This window comes from Trichomycterus rosablanca, chromosome 3, assembly GCF_030014385.1.
Source record: "Trichomycterus rosablanca isolate fTriRos1 chromosome 3, fTriRos1.hap1, whole genome shotgun sequence".
NCBI lineage: Eukaryota > Metazoa > Chordata > Actinopteri > Siluriformes > Trichomycteridae > Trichomycterus > Trichomycterus rosablanca.
This window is the reverse complement of record NC_085990.1, coordinates 39,880,676-39,901,613: the sequence shown is the minus strand read 5'-3', so window position 1 is coordinate 39,901,613 and position 20,938 is coordinate 39,880,676. Positions and strand designations below refer to the sequence as shown.

The window sequence follows — 20,938 nt, the reverse complement described above, 5'->3', positions numbered from 1 at the left end:
ATTGAGTTGGTTCTTACTCAGTTTACTCTTGATATTAAAACAGTCTAGTTGTAATAATCTGGTTATTTAACACCTCCCATATAATCTTTGTGCAAAGCTTATTTTATAGGCTGTTAGGAACTTGGGACAGGATATACCTGTTTGCAATGGTCGTTGCAGAAACACCTAAAGTTAATAATTAGAGGAGGTGTCCACATACTTTTGGCCAAATAGTGTATTTTAACTTGGGTAATAATAATAGAGTTAGTAAGAACCATAAACGTGCTGCTAATACCTGCAATGTTCTAAAAAAGGATGTTATGTTAATTCCAATACATTATACTGAAAATGGTCTAGCCGGTTGATAAAGCATGATTTAATGTCTGCTTCTCTGACTTTTTCAGAAAAGCACCACATAATCAACCAATAATGAAGTAACAATCAACAAGATCACCCACTCTGCAGAATTTCTATTGGCATCATGAACATTTTGCCTTTTTTATCCTTTTCCTTGGTCCTACATAGCACAAGAGGTAAGATTTTTATTTATATATATGTACCAATACATGATATGTACCAATACATAAGATAATGAGATTGGACATACCTTTCAGCCTGATTAACTGACACATTTTATGATGAGAACACATGATGAAAAAACAGTTTAAGCCAATTCCCACTTAACAACTTAGCTGAATACATTATACAAGATGTACTAACCTGGGATGCTTTCTTCAAGTGTTACCAACATGGACATCATTGCAACTGATTTGTATGGGTTTTTTTTATTATTTTTTTTATTATTTTTTATTTTTTTTATTTATGGCACCACTGCTCTGGATAATAGGGGTAACACTATTCTTTTGCCCACACCATCCTAGTACACTAACTCTTGCATTCTGCACAACCATGCTGCCCAAAGATTATTCAGTGCTTTTCTAATATATACTGAAATATGTCTATCTCAGGTTGGCAGTAAGCACATTGTGCTTTTAGATGGTTGTCTGAAGCATGGTTGGCATTATGATGCAGTGTTTTCTGCATTTTGCCAAATGAATCAGACCCACCGCAACCCTGACCAGGATAAAGCTGTGGTTAAACAGACAATGAATAAATGAATACATGTCTAGTGTTAGTTATCAGTAATTTAAAGGTTCGATCCACATAACTGACTACAGATTTTTAAATAATATTTGAAGTAATCGCTGTATTAGTCATTTATGATGCTTTGTTAACTGATGCGGCCATCTGGTATGAGTTATAAATTACTTGCGTAAGTGCCAGATAACCCACACCACATCACCACTCATCATCAGTAAGTGCTGCTTTTGCATCAATAATTCTGTGTGAAGGAAAAAGCTTTTCATAGAATTTTTGCCTAAATTGCTTGTGGTATGTTTATTAAATGTGGCATGATTTAGACATTAAAATCAGCTTCATTAATAAAAAACGTCAGTACTTTTGACAATGAATGTAAATGTATGTTTGTAAAATGACACATTTAGTAGTTATTAGGTGCAGCCTAAAGACGTCCCTTGTATAGACATAGATCAGGAGAGTAAGATCCATGAATCCCGTACAGGGAAAGCACTCAGACAAGAGACAAGGTTTAAGTTTGAAATGCCTTCATATTCTGAGTATTACAAAAGCTGATATGGACAAAGCCATCTCTAGAATAGGCTTAAGGTTTGGTGACATAAAAAGGGCGTTAAAAACAGGAACAGAACCAGGTCAAAACAGCTATGTGGTTAGCTTCATCTGCAGGAACAGATGGTATGCTCAGCTTGGTCAAATAGTTCAGCATCATAAGTATATGGAGCTCAGCACCATAAATATATGGACACTTAAAATATCTATTACTCATTCATTTATTTGTCTTACTTACCAGTTTATCCTGGTTAGGGTCATGGTGGGTCCTGTGCCTCTTGTAAACACTGAGTGCAAGGCAAAGAATACACCCTGTAAATAAAACCAATCAAAACCAGTGTATACAAATTCATTTACACTAGAAGTTGCCAGTACACAATTTTATGTTTTAGGAAGTGGAAACTGGAATCATTGGAGAAATCCCACACAGACACAGGAGAACATGTAAAACTTTTCACAGTGATCAGATGCAAAGATTGCACCCATGTAACAAGGTCCCAGGCTGCTGTACGGCATCCACTGTACACTGTCACCTAATATTATTGTTAACTGAAACTACAAATGAGAGCTTTTGTGAACTGTAATGTACTATGCAAATTAAGGTTGCCAGACCATGACAGGGCAGACACATACACATTTTTCCCCCAATTTCCCTCACAGTCTAGTCGTGTCCAATTACCCGATTGCATTACGCTTCCTCTCTACTGATGCTGATCCCCACTGCTGATTGAGGAATATGTACAGTAGCCGACTGCATCTTTTCACCTGCACGACGTGAGTACATATGCGGATCAGCTTTGTGTACGGAGAGCCACACCCTGATCACATTATCCCTCGACTCTGCAGGCACCATCAACCAGCCAGCAGAGGTTGTAATTGCATTAGTTATGAGATCCCTATCCGGCTTCACACCCTGTATGAACAACAAGCCAATCGTTTTTCATACAGCCGCCCAGTTTAGTCAGATGGCAGAGCTGAGTTTCGAACCGACGAGTTTTACCCTTGCTGCCCAGTACATACTTGTTTTTTGAAATAGACATTATACAAAGCAGTCCTACTCATGCCTGCGCTCACTCTAGCATCAGATTTCTGTTCTTGGCTGTGGAACCTAATGGAGTCTTCTACTGCTGATACTTTTCTGCTCACAGTAATTATCTGAGTTACTGTAGCCTTCCTGTCAATTTAAACCAGTCTGGTCATTTTTTTAGGCATTTATTCCTTAACAAGGTGTTTTTTCTGTCAGAACTGCTGCTCACTGGATGTTTTTTTTCTATGTGCAAACTCTAGAAATGAATGTGCATAAAATTCCAGAAGAACTCCAACTCATCTAGCACCTTTCACTTGGATCACATTTTCTCCTGTTTCTGATGTTTGATGTGATTATCTGAAGCTCTTGTTTGCCCATATGATTGATGCATTTTGATTAATAATAATAATCTGATGGCGCCCAGGTGGCGCAGCGGGCTATTCCGTTAGCACACCAACGCTAAGATTTTGAACTCCTCGGTTCGAAACTCGCCGTTGCCACCGGCAATAATCTGGAATGCCTTTATTTGTTTTTTGTGTTTATTTGCTTTTCTGCATATCTCAGCTTAAAGCTGGGATCCGAGAGCAGGGCCAGCCATTGTATGGCACCTTTAAAGCTGAGCTTGTCAAGGGTCTTGCCCAAAGGCCCAGCAGTGGCTGCATGGCAAAGCCAGGATTTGAACCCATAAACTTCCGAAGAATAGGCCAAATTAAAATATATATATAAAAAATTATAATAATAAAAAAAAGTAAATAATAATAATAATTGTGACCTGTAATTTCTTGTACTACAGATGTGTTAGCAGGGCAGTGCTGGCAGGGGCAGATGTATACTGAGATGGTGGTGTCCCCTGAGCTGAGAAGCAGCAGCATCCTGTGGGTCCCAGAAGTGTTGTCTCTAACCAAGTGTGCTGAGGCGTGCTGTAATCTACCAGGCTGTGACCTGGCCTGGTTTTTCGAGAGACGATGCTACATACTCACTTGTCAAAACAAAGAAAACTGTCAGCCCAAAAAGAGGCCTGGTACAGACTCACTTCTAGCCTTTGTAGAACGTCGGCACCCACAGTCACCGGTCCTGCAGTCACTTGTACGAGGCAAACCTTTCCCCAGCCACTGGCGCCCATTGCCAAGGCACAGGGACTTAGAGGACCCTCTAAAGGACCTGGCATTGCTGGAGGGCATTCAGAGTTTGGACAAAGATGCACTGGAGTATGATGAGAGCTTTAGAGAGGTGGAGGATGATGTGACTGACGAAAGAACCGATCTAAAACTGAAACCGGAAGAAATTCCAGGATTTTTTAATTTGCCTGTCCAGGAAAGAGATGGATTTAACTTTTCAGAGACAGAAGAAAGGAAACAAAATTCAGAAATGGAAACCGATGAAGGCAGAGAGGTTATGCCCAGCAACTCTCCAGCAGGAACAGATAAAAAGACGACATCTCCCACTCCAACAGATCCCTCATGGAGCCCTTTAGCATTCAGTTTGCAGACTGTAAATGTAAGTAAATACAAAGTAAAGTAACAACAAAGTATCATAGCATCTAGAGTTTTTACAACTTGGGACAGTGTTTCACTTTACATAAACAGCTGAACACAATTTATGATTGACAGTTGAAGAAAATAACATTTTACAAATGAAATACTGGGGATATATGTTAAAATAAAAAACACAACATAAAGTAAACAGTGGTGTGAAAATGTGGGTTTTAATCGAGTTATCATGGGCAGTGGTGGCACATAAGCACTGCAGTTAAACCCTGCAATGCCTTAAATCATAACGTTATTAAAAATATGACTTTTCTTTTAGTACTTTGTCTCGAAAATTATGTTTTAAGTAAAATAATGAAAATTGTATTTACTTGTAGGCGGCACGGTGGCTTGGTGGGTAGCACTATCGCATCACAGCAAGAAAGTGCTGGGTTTGATCCCCAGGCGGGGCGGTCCAGGTCCTTTCTGTGCGGAGTTTGCATGTTCTCCCCGTGTCCGCGTGGGTTTACTCCGGTAGCTCCGGTTTCCTCCCACAGTCCAAAAACATGCAGTCAGGTTAATTGAAGACACTGAATTGCCCTATAGGTGAATGTGTGTGTGTGTGTGTGTGTGTCTGCCCTGCGATGGATTGGCGCCCCGTCCAGGGTGTTACTGTGTGCCTTGCGCCCATTGAAAAGCTGGGATAGGCTCCAGCACCCCCCGTGACCCTAATTGGTTAAGTGGTTAGTATGAGAGTGAATGAGTATTTACTTGTTTAAATGTGTTTTATTTTTTATTTGGATTTATTTATTTATTATTTGTTTTACCACCGCTTTATTCTATTCAGGGTCGCGATGGGTACAGTTCACTAATCTCGTGGTAGGTAACACACCAGACAGGTTGCCAGTCCATCACAAGGCGAACACACACACATTCACACAATCTCACACACACACACACACTCAAACCTAGAGCAGTTTTTGTATTTCAAGTGCGACCTGGACCGTTCCTTCTGGTAATCAAACCCAGGACCTTCTTGCTGCGAGATGACAGTGCTACCCACCGAGCCACCACGCCACCTTATTTGGATTGCATAAAATAAATTGCTGTATGTGTACAAGTTTAAAAATCTCTGGTAGTGAGAGCCTTATGAAAGTGAATACAGAACATTCATTTTAAATTTGCAGATGACACACTGATATGAAATGTGTTTTAGCAGGAAGATAAGACATGTAGAAAGTTTGTTTAAGCAAATTAAATTTGTGCATCTTTAATGATGTTATATTGTCATTTTGCTGCTTGTCATAATATTAATAATGCAGGAATTCTTCTGCACAGCAGTGTAAGACCTTGCCATGCTTTGTTTAGTATCTGTGTGCTGTGTGAGGTATGTTTACAGGAAGTCCTTTGTCCTTGTTAAGCTAAACACCTAACTGACTATTAAACACATGTTTTTCAGGATAAGGAAGGTCAGCTTACCACCTCTTTCACAAGTGATCCAACTCCCCTGCCTCAGATAATCAGTTCAGACCCAAAAAAGATGAACTTGGATAACAGTGCACTACCTTCCCAATCTAACATAAGAACCACTCCACAAAGCACCTCCGCACAACCAGGTAGGATTTTAACTTTATGAGGTTTGTTAAGAGCTGTAAAATAAATCATATTTTAATAATAACCATTTTTTATTTATTTAATTCAACGCTTGGTCAGGGTTGAAGTGTTCAGGTGACACACAAAACACTGAGGTTGGAGAGAAAAATACACTAAGAGTGCGCCAATCCCTCTCTTTGGAAGCAAATATTTACTTCATTACTTATAACTAGGGGCAAACCTTTAGTGCAGCCAAATCACCCTCTGTATATTTTTGGAAGGTTGGATGAAACCCGTAATACCTAAATAAAAACCCACTCTGATACAGGAAGTTTGAAAAATTCCTCACAGACATTTACCAGAAGCGAAGATTTCAGAGACTTTGCTGGTCTGTGACATCCTCTCTATCGAATGTGTTAATTCTCAATTTAATTAATGCATTAAACACAGTTAATCAATGTAATTGTAATGTCATGGCCCATGGCGGCTAATTCAACCAGCAGAGGAAGACGTGTCCCGACATCAGTGTAGCTTTTGAGAGCTACGCTCTCCAGCGTCACACCACTAATCAGCAGCTTCAATTGATGATGGACCAGAAGGCCTGGTTAACATTTTATGTTCTAATTCATTCCAGTGGTGTTCACTAGGGTTAAGGACAAAGTTGATTGAATTGAATATATTTTCATAAAAATTAGTTTATCCCAGGTGGTGCAGCAGGATATTCCACTAGCACACCAGCACTGAGGTTCTGAACACTTTGGTTCAAATCTCGGCTGGGCGCCATCTAGTAAGCACAACTGGCAGACAAAATTGGCCACCGAGTCTGCTGGGTGAGAAAAAAACAGACTAAGTGGGTGGGGTCTTCAAACACTATGCAAGGACCATGGTTAGCCGACCAAGGGGCCTGTGCAGAGGTGGATGAGCCTCATGTCCGAATCCACCAAAGCATGGGCGAAAAGAAGGGGTGGAAGGACTGCGCATGCGTCGGAAGGGGCGTGGGGCAGGCAAATATGCCCTCCTCGAATGCAATTGGGACCCCCAGCAGTGGAAGACTAATTGACTATGCTAAATCAGAAGAAAAAGGGAGAAAATGCATAAATAAATAGAAAAAATAGTTTATGCATCTCTTATTTGTTTATGTAATTATTTTACTAACTCAACAATTAAAAAGGTTGTCCATTCTTTTGTAACAAGACTGTGTCTTTCTTTTTAGTACAAGCCCTGGTTGTATCTATTGGTAATTTTGATGATGTAACACTGCCCAAGAAAGCTGTGGAACTAACAGCTTCTGTCACTCCAGAGACTAGAACAGGTATGCTAATTTCAAAACATAATTAATAAAATGCTTAATTAAAAATGTGTTTTAATTATATGTTTTTTTATATTGAAACATATGCTATTGTTTTTACTTTCAGATAATATTTACACATATGAATGGAGTATTGTCAGTGCACCAGATGGTCAACAAGAAGTGATGGAGGGAAAACACAGCAGCACTGTTAAAATTTCTAAAGTAAGAGTTTCCAGGTTTAAGTTTAAGTTCTTGATTATTAAGCCTACAGCACAGTTAAATAGAACCTAATGCTTTGCATGTTTTAAATAAAATCATCTTAATGACTTGTCTGTTTAGCGGGCAGAAGTCTCTCCACAAGAAGGTGCTACTGGCACTATAGTAAGTTATGTGTGTCAGGTCCTGGTGCATGAATAATGACACTGTGTATCCTTGTTCAGCTGTCAGCAGGTGTATATACTGTAAAAGTGAGTGTGGCAGGAAAACAAGCCTATGGAGAGGGTGTTGTAAACTTCACAGTGCGTCCTGGTAAGTTCAGTGCATCTGCCTGTCTTGAGAGTGTTTACATAGTCTAGCAGGGTCAGCCCTAATCTCCAACAGGATTTGCCTAAATGTAGGTAGAAACATAGTCTTACTAGGGCAGGACCAGACTCACCAATTTAAGAAGTGAATGTAATGTCTGCTTTCTAAACAGAACACTACATTACTAAATAATAAAAGAACACCATAAGAACATCATACCAACAGTCAAACATGGTGGTGGTAGTGTGATGGTCTGGGGCTGCTTTGCTTTAGCATTATTTTACTTCTTGTCATAATTGATTAAATCATGAATTCTGCTCTGTATCAGAAAATCCTAAAGGAAAATGTCTGCCCATTAGTTTGTGAGATAAAGCTTAAGCACAGCTGGGTCCACCTCTGAATGGCTCAAAAGAAACAAAATTAAAGGTTTGTAGTGGCTGAGTTAAAGTCCTTGAATCCCATTGAGATGCTGTAAAAAGACAAAAACTAAACTAAAGACTGAAACAGACAGTTCATGTCCGAAAATTCACTAACGTAGCTGAATTAAAACAATTCTACAAAGAACAGTGAACCACAACTGGTAGCACAACAGTTTTGATCACATGGGTGTAAAAGCTGCATTTTGTGTTTACTTGTGTTGTTTTTATCCAATATTACAATTAGTTGAAATATCTAAAACATTTAAAGATTACAAATTTAAGCATTGTTCATATAGCCAACTTTTGCAGAATTTCTTCATGTTATTCTGTTAAAGATTACAACTGGCCCTGCAAAACTAGCATGTGATTAAGGATGTTATCTGTTTTTGATATGTTTAGTCTCATTTACATATAGCATTTTTTTGTTCTAGAGCTGAATCTAAATATGCCACCTAAATCAATTGTTCTCCCAAAGCACCAGGATGTTTCCTCATCTCCGGGCACCATGGTCTTCATCAATGGAAGCAGTATGTTGCTTCCTCTTATTACTCTATAATAAGAATAAGTGTTTGACAAGAGTTACAAATGTTTTTATATAAATAAAAAGAATAAAAATGTTTTCTGAAGAAAAAATATAATTTATATAATTTCAAAATGAGCTATTTTCATTTTTTGTTCATTTTCAGCAAGTACAGATAATATAGGTATAGTCAATTATCTCTGGGAACAGATTGATGGACCACTGTGGAAAAGTAAGGGTCCTATGGACACCCCTGTACTCACACTGCAGAACCTCTCTCCCGGAGAATACACATTTAAGTAAGAACAAATTACCTTCTTAACAGAACAAAACACATGAATCACTCCACAAGTATGTTTTAAACTGTATCACAGGCCACACTAGCTTTAAGGTTTTTTGAACTCTGGGCAGCAATGGGCAACAAAACACCATTATGTGGTCTAGTGCACCCATTTAAAATTAAATATAGATAATACATTACCCACCAAAGACTAATCGTAATGAAACTGGAGCCAAGACAAGACAGTAACCAATTCATTTTTTAAACTTAAGGCCACAAAACAGTATTACACAACATTAGAATATAGCAATTGATTCCACCTCCAACAAAACAAATAATTCTAGATAAGCCAGTGATAACTGTGGGTACTTACACCATAAGAATGTGATATTCATGTATGAGGGTTCTTCAAAAAGTTTCTGCACTTTTTTAAACTCTATTTTTTAAGAATTTCAAAAACAAATTGCATCACTTTTCTACACAATCACCTTCCAATGCATTTTTTCCCAGTGTTGTACCAACTTTTTAATGCCATCAGCAAAAAATGTTTTTGGTTGAGCAGCTTAGCCACTGATGCACCGCTGCTTTCACATCATCATCACATGAAAATCTTCTTCCCCTTAAAGCTTCTTTGAGCGTTCCAAAAAGGTGGAAATCAGATGGCACTAAATCTGGACTATAAGCTCTCTCTCAATCTCTCAGACACAAACAATTACTACTCCTCCCACCTTCACCGTTTCCAACCAAAAATATAAAAGTGTGGAAACTTTTTGAAGATCCCTCATACAAACCCTACTTCAATAAACGTTGGGACATTTTGTAAAATTATTTTAAACCTTTATCTAGATTTAAAGCATTTTAGCAGACACTTTTAACCAAAGCGACTTACTTGGGACTGAATACAGTGCAAGCAGTCGAGGGTTCAGAGCCTTGGTCAAGGGCTCAACAGTGACAACTTGACAACAAATTTCAGATTCCTTTTAAAAAAAATCTTACAAAATACAAAATAAATAGTTTATTGGTACTCTTGTATTGAGTACTTGGTTTAACCTCCCTTTGCCAACACAGTTATACTAAGACTTTTCCTATTAGTACTTGATGAGGCTGGATAAAACAAAGCAAAACTGAGAGCAGTGCTTTATACAGAAACCACTGTTGAATGTGTGTGACTTTTGAGCTCTTGTACCATACTGTATGAGAAATCGTCATGCTAGTGTCATAAACATAGCCACGTGGGCTTGAGAGTACTTCAGGAAACTGTTATCAGAGTCCACTCCTGCATCGAGAAATGCAAACTGAAACACAGTTACCCAAAGACAAAGTAACACAATGGTGAACAAATTTTTGGGGGGTTTCAGGCATAAAATTATAATTTGTTGGTCAATATAACATCTTTTCTTTATAATTTTTTCAGTTAAATAAAGGTTTGAGATAATAAACAAATCACAGATTCTTGTTTTTACAGCATTTCACAAAATGTCCCAACTTTTTTTCTGAAACGTTGTTTATACTATCTATATTTCAGCAGAATCGGAAAAAAATCATTTGTGGTGTTCAACCTCATTTTATAAGAACACTCTGGTTTAATGTGGTCTGTACTTATTAGCTTTTAGACCTCCAGTGCTATATCCTGATATCTATGTTGTCCTGATTTAGGCTGACGGTGACAGATTCTGAAGGGCTGTCTGACTCTAGCACTGCCACGGTAAAAATGAGCAGTCCTAAAGATGAGCCCCCAGTGGCTAATGCTGGCACTGATCGGGTCATTAGGCTTCCAGTAAACCACCTCACTCTGTGGGCCAATCAGAGCACGGATGATCACAGCATCGTCAGCTATTTATGGAGCCTCCATCCTAGCAGTTCATCGAAAGCAGCAACCATTCAGGTGATCTAAATACTTATAAGTGGAATTTGTTCAGTACCGTTCATGTTGTTTACTATAATTATTTAAGTTTGCTTTAGTGTATTAATAGCTATTTTTTATTTGGGACATGTTATTCTGTTGTTGTTTCCATTTTGAAATATTCCACATTAAGCAGGTGGATTGGTAACAGGTGAGGGTGTCATGATTGAGTATAAGTGAGAATGTACCATAGTGTTGAATCACTGAGGTGTAAAGATTAAGACTGACACTGACGAAATGTTTTACTGTAGTTGTAGCTGTTATGCCATTTTATCCAGCCATATAACACTAGACAGTGGTTAAGTAATTTTGTATGTCCTCGCAGAATCAGACTCACACAACTGCAGTTTGAATAAAAAAATGTATACATCTGTAAGGCATATGTGTAGTCATTATTTAAAAGTATAACATTTATCAGATGTTTTTAACCAAAGTGACTTACAATCTAAGCAACTGAGGTTTAACAGCCCCACTCAGGGGCCCAACAATGGCAACTTGGCAGTGCTAAGGCTTGAACCAGCAACCTTAGGATTAGTAGTCCACTATTTTACCCGCTAAGCCATCACTGCCCACCTTTAGTTATTGAGTTCAAATATTAAGCCACAAAAGGTGTATAAAATCAATAACAGCTCAATAATAATAGGCCTCTAACTCAGTGGCTACAGTTTGGGAAAGGCATTTTCCTATTTCAGTATGACTTTGCCACTGTGTACAAAGCAAGGTCGAATAAAGACATGGTTTGGAGAAGCTCCAGGGCCCTGCACACAGACCTTTAAACTAGTAAACACCTTTGAAATGATTTGCAAAGTGGATTGTAAGCCAGGCCTTCTCATTTTACAAATGGTGTGGCTACTGTCAATTGCACCTAGTTACAGTTGCAAACAGAAATATTTAACACTCAAAAGAAAATAAGGATTTTTTTTTTGACCCCTTTTTCTACCACTTTAGCACATCCAATTTCTACCCGTCAATCATCCTCTCACTAATGCTGGTCCCTGCTCCTAATTGGGGAGGACAAGGCTGCTCCACACCCCCTCTGAAACGTGCACAGCAATCGAACATCTTATCACCTACACTTGTGCCCGGAGGGCCACACCCTCTACCGCACTCCTTCCCCATCTCTGTGCAGGCGCCACCAACCAGCCAGCAAAGGTCATAATCGCACTAGTCTGAGAGAGAGTCCCCATCTGGCTTTAGTCCCGCCCCTTATCTGAACAACAGGCCAATTGTTGTTCATGTAGCCACTCAGCCGGCAAGGCAGAGCCAAGATTCGATATGATGTATTCGAGATCTCAGCTCTGGTGAACAATGTGTGTTTTACCGCTGCGCCACATGAGCGGCTAAAAATAATGATTTATAAATGTATTTTTATCTGGAGAGCAAGATTATGCTTTAAATGAAGTCTTTATCAGTTGAATGATACAGCAGATAAAGAAAGGAAATGAATGACGTAGTATTTTAGAGCAGCAGGATATGTCACAAATTTTCAACCCCTAAATAATATTGCTGATCTTAAAACCTACCGCTAGTCTGTATGACCTAATGTTGGGTTACAACAAGATTAAACCATTGTGAACGCAATAACCACCCTTAATTTGCATCAGCTGTGGTGTGTTATATAAACACCAATTAAGCGATGTGTTACAATCATGGTGAAAACTAAGGAGCTTTCACAAATGTGAGAGAGGAGATTGTTTCGTTGCACCAAAAGGGCAATGGCTATATCTTTTGTAGCAATTTATAAGAGTATTGTTTGCAAGGTTATTTCTTATCCAATAAATTATTTGATGGATACCCAGATTTGTTTTTCTTATTTTTATGTAATAACAGAATTCTTTGTTCTACCTCAATGAGAGCTCATTTTGGAAAACAGGGTTCTAAATGTGATTGGTAGTAATATGATTGTACATGTTCTTATTAACAATGAACAGACGTCGCTATGGTAACAGCTGCAGCAGCTTAATTGAAATACAAATAATAAACTGACCTTTCCCTCATTTTGCATAAAGGTACCATGTGTGTGTTTCTAAATCTACTTTTTACAGGGTTCAAGATCTCCAGCTCTGGAGCTCTCTGATCTCCAGGAGGGTCAGTACACATTCCAGCTCACTGTCACTGACTCCAGTGGCCAGCAGGACTCAGATAGTGTAATAGTTACTGTACTTACTGGTAAATACACACAATTCTAACACATCAGAACTACACACCACACATGTGTGGATTATTCTGAAATCATGAGGAGAATGAAACCCAAAAAATCTGTATTGTGTGTCAGAGAACAGAGCACCTGTAGCTGTGGCAGGACCAGACAAAGATCTGTTTCTGCCTATCAGCAGCATCATACTAAATGGCAGCAGCAGCACCGATGACCAGGCCATCACCAGCTACCAGTGGGAAACTCTCAGGTACAGCCAGACTTTTCTTAGTCCATTAAACTTTAAACACACAGGAAAGGTAAAAATGGAGAAAACGTCCAAACTTAACCAGATAAGTCAAATGTATTTGTATAGCACTTTTTACAATAGACATTGTCTCAAAGCAACTTAACAGAATCCAGGACTGACAGACCAAAAACCCCTGTTGAGCAAGCCAAGGGCAACAGTGGCAAGGAAAAACTCACTTAACATTACAGGAAGAAACCTTGAGAGGAACCAGACTCAGCAGGGACCCATCCCCCTTGGGTGGCCTGGAGAATAACTTGAATTAATAGGATTTACACAAACACACCAACGTTCCTGCCATATCTAGCAGAAGCAGTGTTGGTAGCACAGCAGTCTTGACTTGCAGGTTTCAACCTCAGGTGGGTAAACAGGTTTCTAGCAGTACCACCTTGGGGTGAAAAACAGAAAATTTATAGCTGTTATGAGAAGAGTTCAGTGGTTGGATGGAAATGTGCAACCAGGAACAACAAACCCCAGGAACATTCTGTTAGAGACACAGCAAAGCAGTTATCACAGTTGAGAATATTATTATTTTTATGAATGAGTACTTTAATGCTTTTCTAGTTAGGTAATATTGTTTTCTTTAATTAAAACTTTTTAATGTAGTAAGTTATTGCAAACTGCCTATATAGCACCTTCCCCAAGCTCAAGGACACTTTACAGTAGATTAGAACATCAATAGAACATTCAAAATACCCTTCAACACTGGAATCGGCGTCAATGAAGGGACTGTAAGTGGAACCAGGGCCGGTAACAGTTGGAACCAGAATCCAGGTGGTGGAATCCCACTTGAACATGGCGATGGCTACTTGAAAAGTGGATAAAAGATGGACACTTAAAAGTCTGCAAGCAGATCAGGGCAGGCTGGAGAAAAGTCAGAGACTGAAGCCATGACAGCAATTACATTTAGATGAATAATTAAAGTATTAATAATATTTAACAACATATAAATATTTAATAACAAAAAGTATAATTGTTAGTCTAGTTCTTAAAACTATGATTTATTTCAAACCATATTTTGTTAAATAAACATTATAGTTGCTGTAGTTCTTAGAAACATTGTGTAACCTCTGTTTTTCTTACATTTTAATATTTAAATTAGGGTTAGGGCAGCACTGGTGAGTAGTTGGGAACTGAAGAGCTACCTTGGTCTTGGTAGTTTAATCTGAATTAATAAACATTTATAATATTAGTATTATGTAGCTTTTTAGCTATTTTTATATAATGTATGCAGTATTATGGTCATATTTAAATATAGTCTGTATCATGGCAGATCTAGCCTTTCAAAGGACTGTACCAATTGTAAACAACATTTTTTATCTTTTTTTCTAAAGTATATAAAGTCTGTATTTAACAAATTAACAAATAGGAGAAATGTAGTATGTAGTAGCTGCTGATATTATGTGTTGTTTTAAAGTGGTCCTCCTGGATCAGAGATTAAGGATGGCACCATGGCAGTTGCGGTGGTAACAGGCCTTCAAGCTGGATGTTACAGGTTTAAGCTGAGTGTGCAGGATGAACAGGGAGCATCAGACAGTGCAGTGATCACAGTTACAGTCTCAGAAGGTGAGAACATTTCTGCATTTGTGCTTAAATATATTTTTATATATTTGTTTATTGTGCCTGCTCAACACAGTATTTATTCCCCACAGCGGACAACCTGCCTTTTACAGCCCATGCTAGCGGCAGCCACACACTCACTTTACCCAATAACTCTCTGGTGCTGAGGGGCTCTGTGTCCAATTTTGGCTCTGCTAACGTTTCATTCCTGTGGGTCAGAGACGAGCAAAGTCCAGCTGCTGGGGTAAGTGGACTTTTTAAATAAATATGTTTTTAAGGATTCCTTAATTTTTTATTAATATCTGTTGTGTCCTCTCTGCAGGACATTCTGTTTGATTCAGAACATGAGGCCTCTCTGTACCTGGCAAACCTGGTAGAGGGTACCTACCTGTTTCAGCTGCGGGTCACTGATGGTCAGGGTCACTCCAGTACTGCAACAGCAACGGTGGAAGTGCGTCCTGGTAGGCTCATATTCATATATAAAATTTCATTTGTGTTTAAAAATGTGTTCCTGGCCGATGTTTTATATTCCAATTTATTTAATTAAAAATTGTATTTTCATTTTAAGACTTTAATCAGTCAGTGTTTTTCATTTAATTAAGTTTTACCGCTGGGTGCAATGCAGTAAAACATTCCACACATTGGTTTAGGTCTTCTGTATCATGTTTTTTGTTTCATTTTCTCTCTCTGTGTGTGTGGGTGTGTATGTGTGTGTATGTACAGATGTGCGTGAGCGAGAGGTGGTGGAGTTAGAGCTGCAGGTACCTGTAGCTCAGGTCAGTCAGCAGCAGAAACAGTCTGTAGTGAGACAGCTGGCTGCTATGCTGCATGTACAGGATTCAGACATCATTATAAAGGGCCTGCATGGCCAATCTGATATCAGGTAAACAATGCAAATCCTGTTTTATTTGCAATAATTCACACCTGTTATTTTGTACAAATTGTCTTCTTTATAACTACCACCTGTTTTTGTAAAGGAATTGATCAAAAAACACTACACTATATTTACACTTTAGCCTCATTTAGCCTTCTCCACTGAATGTGTGAATGTGTGTCTGCTTACAGCACAGTTTTAAGGTTCTTGGTGCGAGGTCCTGATGGGACAATCCCTGGTCCTAAACTTTCGCGTCTATTGAGGTATCAACTTCTGAAGGAAAAAACAGATTACCTGCTCTTTAAAGTCCTCAGAGTGGATACAGTCAGTAAGTAGCACAGAAAATTAAACAGCATTTTGTACTGCCACTGTCAATCAGCAACATTGTTTTAAGGAGGTACTACCATTATTAATTAAATGGCTTGTCAGTAGTTGCTCTATCAACCCAGTGACGATGTACTGTAGCTTAACATATGCTTTATTTTTTAAATGAACAACTGGTTATAATGCTGACTGGAAGTCAGATCCACGAAGAGTCAAATTCTCGACTCCAGGGACTAAAAACTCAACATTCTGGAGTAGATTTCTTGCACACAAAATACATAAGCATGTGTTTATTTAACAAATAAATAGATTTATAAATTGACAGTTTAATGTAAACATTTAATTGACTTTAAAATAATAGATGAATCAAACTTATTGCATCATTTATTAATCACTTTATTGCCAACACACCTACTCCGGTTTGGACCTGATCTGAAAACAGTGGTCGATATAAGCACATCGTAATATTTGCATGCCATCACAGATTACCTGATATTGCATGATCTAAACTCATCACCAGGTGGCGAAATATTTTTGGCCATGTAGTACAGTATATAACCATTTTTACATTGTTTTTTTTCTTCTGCTGTGGCTATGTATAGTGTGTTTGCTTCATTGTTCTGGCCGTGGTCAGTGTGACCCCATCACTAGAAGGTGTTTGTGCGATCCTATGTGGATGGAGAACCCCTTTAGACGATTTTTGGATGATGAGAGCAACTGTGGTAAGTGTGCATCACAGTGATGTCATGGAAACATCAAATATACTTTGATGTTTAAAGAAAACACCAGTGTTTTTCCACCTTCAATTTTTATGCACTTCACAAACAGGAAAAATGGGTTTCACTGTAGTAAGAAAAAACATGCAAAACCTCTTACAGACAGCATCCAAAGGCAAGGTTTTAACCCAGGTCCTCAGCACCCTGGAGATAATCACACCCAGGCTAGATTAGTTTAAGTTACAGATGTTTTAGACTGAAGAAATCATAATGGCAAAAAAAGTTTTTCATCTTTCCATTCCAGCTGTGTAAAACTATTAAAACAGTAAATAACTCATATTATTAAGCTAGAAATGTATTATAAATGATTCTACTATTTTCATATACAGATTGGAGTGTGCTGTATGTCACAATCTGCTGTATTGTGGTGATCATTTTCCTCGTGTCTACAAGCTGGGCCTGGTGTAAAAGGTAAATTTCATCCCTTATGTAGAAAACTTTCAATACTGAGATATTAATGCATAAAATATACAGTAAAGTGCAGTGCATCAGTATGAATTAGACATGTACATTTTTCCATTACAGACCCACCTGTGTTTGTCATATTTGTTGTTTTGGCACATTCAGAGGAAGACGTTCAAAAATAAGAAAGAAAACCAAGTACACAATGCTGGACAATATGGATGAGGAGAGGATGGAATTAAGACCTAAATACAGTGCGTGGCTAAGTGTGTATCTGATTCTTTTGGAAGACTGCAATACATTGGTTATAAGTAATACAAGTGTGTCTTTTTCAGACATCAAACACAGGAGCACGGAGCACAACTCCAGCCTGATGATGTCCGAGTCCGAGTTTGACAGTGAGCAGGACACTATATTTAGTAATGAGAGGACGGACAGGGCCAGGCATAGAGTTAATGGAGCCACGACGAATGGAGACACATACAGCCTGCGTCCTGTGGAGGGATGAGACCTTTCTTTAAAAATGCTTCAGGCTGCATTCACAAGGATTTGTTGCCAGTTGTCAGGAAATATGTTAATACATGTTGCTGGCTGATAATCAGTAAATAAGGAACCAGACCATCTTCTTACACAGGTACTTCTGACACCCACTGTCTGCAAAGCTGAATAATGTCAATCTTGTAAAAAATATGGCCAGAAGTATGTGAATACTCTTACCTCTTTGTTTTTCACACCCAGTGCCACACCTATTCCTTACAGGTGTTTGTAATCAGATATACAAGGGATCTTCAAAAAGTTTCTGCACTACTATATTTGCATTGTAAATTGTAAGGGTGGGAGGAGTAGTAATTGGTCGTGTCCAAGAGACAGATAGAGCTTTTAGTACGGATTTAGTGCCATCTGAGTTCCACCTTTTTGGACCTCTCAAAGAAGCTTTAAGGGGAAGAAGATTTTCATGTGATGATAATGTGAAAGCAGCGGTGCATCAGTGTATACACGCCCAACCAAAAACATTTTTTGCTGATGGCATTAAAAAGTTGGTATGGTACGCTGGGAAAAATGCATCGGCAGGTGACTGTGTAGAAAAGTGATGTCATTTGTTTTTGTAATTCTTAATAAATAGAGTTTTAAAAAGTGCTGAAACTTTTTGAAAAACTCGTATTAAATAAAAAAAATGCTTAACTTTGTGGTAAATGTCAGATAAGGTAACTTCCTTTTTCATTATCACTGTCTTTGTGTACCTTGCTTCAGTTTACAGTGACCTGCATAGAACCATATTGTTTGGAACTGACTTATTTGTTCTCACAAATACTCTTATACAAATAATCTTGAATTAACAACCTTTTCAGGAGAGTAAGGGCTGTTACAGCTACACATTAGAGTTCATGGTTTTGAAATAGGATGTTAAAACAAATTCATGGTCCGGTGTTCACATACTTTTGTCCATTCAGTGTGAATAACTGGCCACATCTGACAGCGTTCTGTCAAAAGCTTCAGTAGATATCCACTTGCATTTTTCCTGAATCTATAATGTTTGCTTGGATTTGATATTGCAACGGTGGCAGCGTGGATGTCAATACAGCTCCAGGGTCCTAAGTTAGAGTGGTGTCTTGCATTTGGCATCTTTTTACCACTCCTTAAGTTTCCTACCACTACCTAAAACAAGGCTTTAAGTGAGTTAATGTTGTAATGATGTGCTCTGGGATAGACTGGTGGTCTGGGGTGTATTCCCACCATGTGTCCAAGCAGGCTCCGGATCCACCCTGTTCAAGATTAATATGAAAAAGTAATAGATGTATATGGTAACTCAGAACTCCCCTGGGTAATAAACGGCTCATTTAATTGGCTGACCACAATCTAGCAGGCACTTACTCTTAGCACAATGTTCTACTTTGATCATTAGATTTCAACAGATGCTGGGGTTTTATTTGTAATCATTAATAATAGAATGATGCATTTACAGATGACGTGCATTAACACATGGCAAAGACAAAAGTGCATTTTTGAACAGATGCTGAAACTGTCATTGTGAATGTCGCTGGTGGGTCAGACTTAAGCGTTATGGTTAACAGACTGGCCGAATGTATTAAGGTTCCTAAAGAGCACAGATTTGTGAATGTAAATAGTTTAATTATGCACTTCCTACTTTTCTGGCTACAATTTATTTTAGCCTTACATGTATGTACAGCAGTAGGAAACACCAAAATCGGCACATAAACGTAATTCAGGTATTGGTGTAATTCAGGCATGTTTTGATCTATAAATCATCCATCTGCTGATCAAGCTTTGCTGTTTTACAACTAAATCAACTATGCTTAATGGAAATTCACTGTCTAATAAATACAAAGCTAAAACGAGTTTGTGTGAACTCTATGAAATGTAGTACAGTATGGGTGTGTTTGTGGACAGACATTTGTTTTCAAGTCTGTATTTTTTGTGAGGCCACTATGTATTATAATAAAATATTACATTTGTAATGCCTCATGTGAATGTGTGTGAAGTCTGGTGCTAAAATTTAAGACAGACGCAGTAATAGTAGTGGATTCAAAAACATGTTGTTAAATCATGTGTACCCATAAATTATTTATATTTACAGATTTATATTTACTAGGTACACTTATAAGCTACAGGGGTTGGACAAAATAACTGAAACACCTGGTTTTAGACCACAATAATTTATTAGTATGGTGTAGGGCCTCCTTTTGCGGCCAATACAGCGTCAATTCGTCTTGGAAATGACATATACAAGTCCTGCACAGTGGTCAGAGGGATTTTAAGCCATTCTTCTTGCAGGATAGTGGCCAGGTCACTACGTGATGCTGGTGGAGGAAAACGTTTCCTGACTCGCTTCTCCAAAACACCCCAAAGTGGCTCAATAATATTTAGATCTGGTGACTGTGCAGGCCATGGGAGATGTTCAACTTCACTTTCATGTTCATCAAACCAATCTTTCACCAGTCTTGCTGTGTGTATTGGTGCATTGTCATCCTGATACACGGCACCGCCATTGGATGCAGATGGTCCTCCAGAATGGTTCGGTAGTCCTTGGCAGTGACGCGCCCATCTAGCACAAGTATTGGGCCAAGGGAATGCCATGATATGGCAGCCCAAACCATCACTGATCCACCCCCATGCTTCACTCTGGGCATGCAACAGTCTGGGTGGTACGCTTCTTTGGGGCTTCTCCACACCGTAACTCTCCCGGATGTGGGGAAAACAGTAAAGGTGGACTCATCAGAGAACAATACATGTTTCACATTGTCCACAGCCCAAGATTTGCGCTCCTTGCACCATTGAAACCGACGTTTGGCATTGGCACGAGTGACCAAAGGTTTGGCTATAGCAGCCCGGCCGTGTATATTGACCCTGTGGAGCTCCTGACGGACAGTTCTGGTGGAAACAGGAGAGTTGAGGTGCACATTTAATTCTGCCGTGATTTGGGCAGCCGTGGTTTTATGTTTTTTGGATACAATCCGGGTTAGCACCCGAACATCCCTTTCAGACAGCTTTCTCTTGCGTCCACAGTTAATCCTGTTGGATGTGGTTTGTCCTTCTTGGTGGTATGCTGACATTACCCTGGATACCGTGGCTCTTGATACATCACAAAGACTTGCTGTCTTGGTCACAGATGCGCCAGCAAGACGTGCACCAACAATTTGTCCTCTTTTGAACTCTGGTATGTCACCCATAATGTTGTGTGCATTGCAATATTTTGAGCAAAACTGTGCTCTTACCCTGCTAATTAAACCTTCACACTCTGCTCTTACTGGTGCAATGTGCAATTAATGAAGATTGGCCACCAGACTGGTCCAATTTAGCCATGAAACCTACCACACTAAAATGACAGGTGTTTCAGTTATTTTGTCCAACCCCTGTACATCTACCATACATATTAATTTTGTGAGTATCCAAAT

At 38.9% G+C, this 20,938-nt stretch overlaps 1 protein-coding gene across 1 annotated transcript; it reads left to right on the top strand.

Annotated features, from left to right (window-relative positions):
* Positions 1-456: 456 nt before the first annotated feature.
* kiaa0319 (KIAA0319 ortholog) lies at positions 457-18,063 on the top strand. The gene is made up of 20 exons (XM_062992105.1): positions 457-512; positions 3,447-4,150; positions 5,579-5,735; positions 6,926-7,024; positions 7,128-7,225; positions 7,444-7,531; positions 8,376-8,471; positions 8,631-8,763; positions 10,401-10,629; positions 12,693-12,816; positions 12,923-13,052; positions 14,506-14,654; positions 14,741-14,892; positions 14,971-15,109; positions 15,372-15,531; positions 15,714-15,850; positions 16,449-16,568; positions 16,952-17,033; positions 17,190-17,278; positions 17,360-18,063. The coding sequence occupies exons 1-20, from the start codon at positions 461-463 to the stop codon at positions 17,530-17,532; spliced, it is 3,111 nt and encodes a 1,036-aa protein (XP_062848175.1). The 5' UTR covers positions 457-460; the 3' UTR covers positions 17,533-18,063.
* Positions 18,064-20,938: the final 2,875 nt, after the last annotated feature.

Bases quoted from the DNA above. Each gene is read 5' to 3' on its own strand.
- kiaa0319 (XM_062992105.1), top strand. From the start codon at position 461: ATGAACATTTTGCCTTTTTTATCCTTTTCCTTGGTCCTACATAGCACA. The intron at 5,736-6,925 runs GTAGGATTTTAA...CTTTCTTTTTAG, and splicing joins AAGCACCTCCGCACAACCAG to TACAAGCCCTGGTTGTATCT. The intron at 17,279-17,359 runs GTGCGTGGCTAA...TGTCTTTTTCAG, and splicing joins GGAATTAAGACCTAAATACA to ACATCAAACACAGGAGCACG.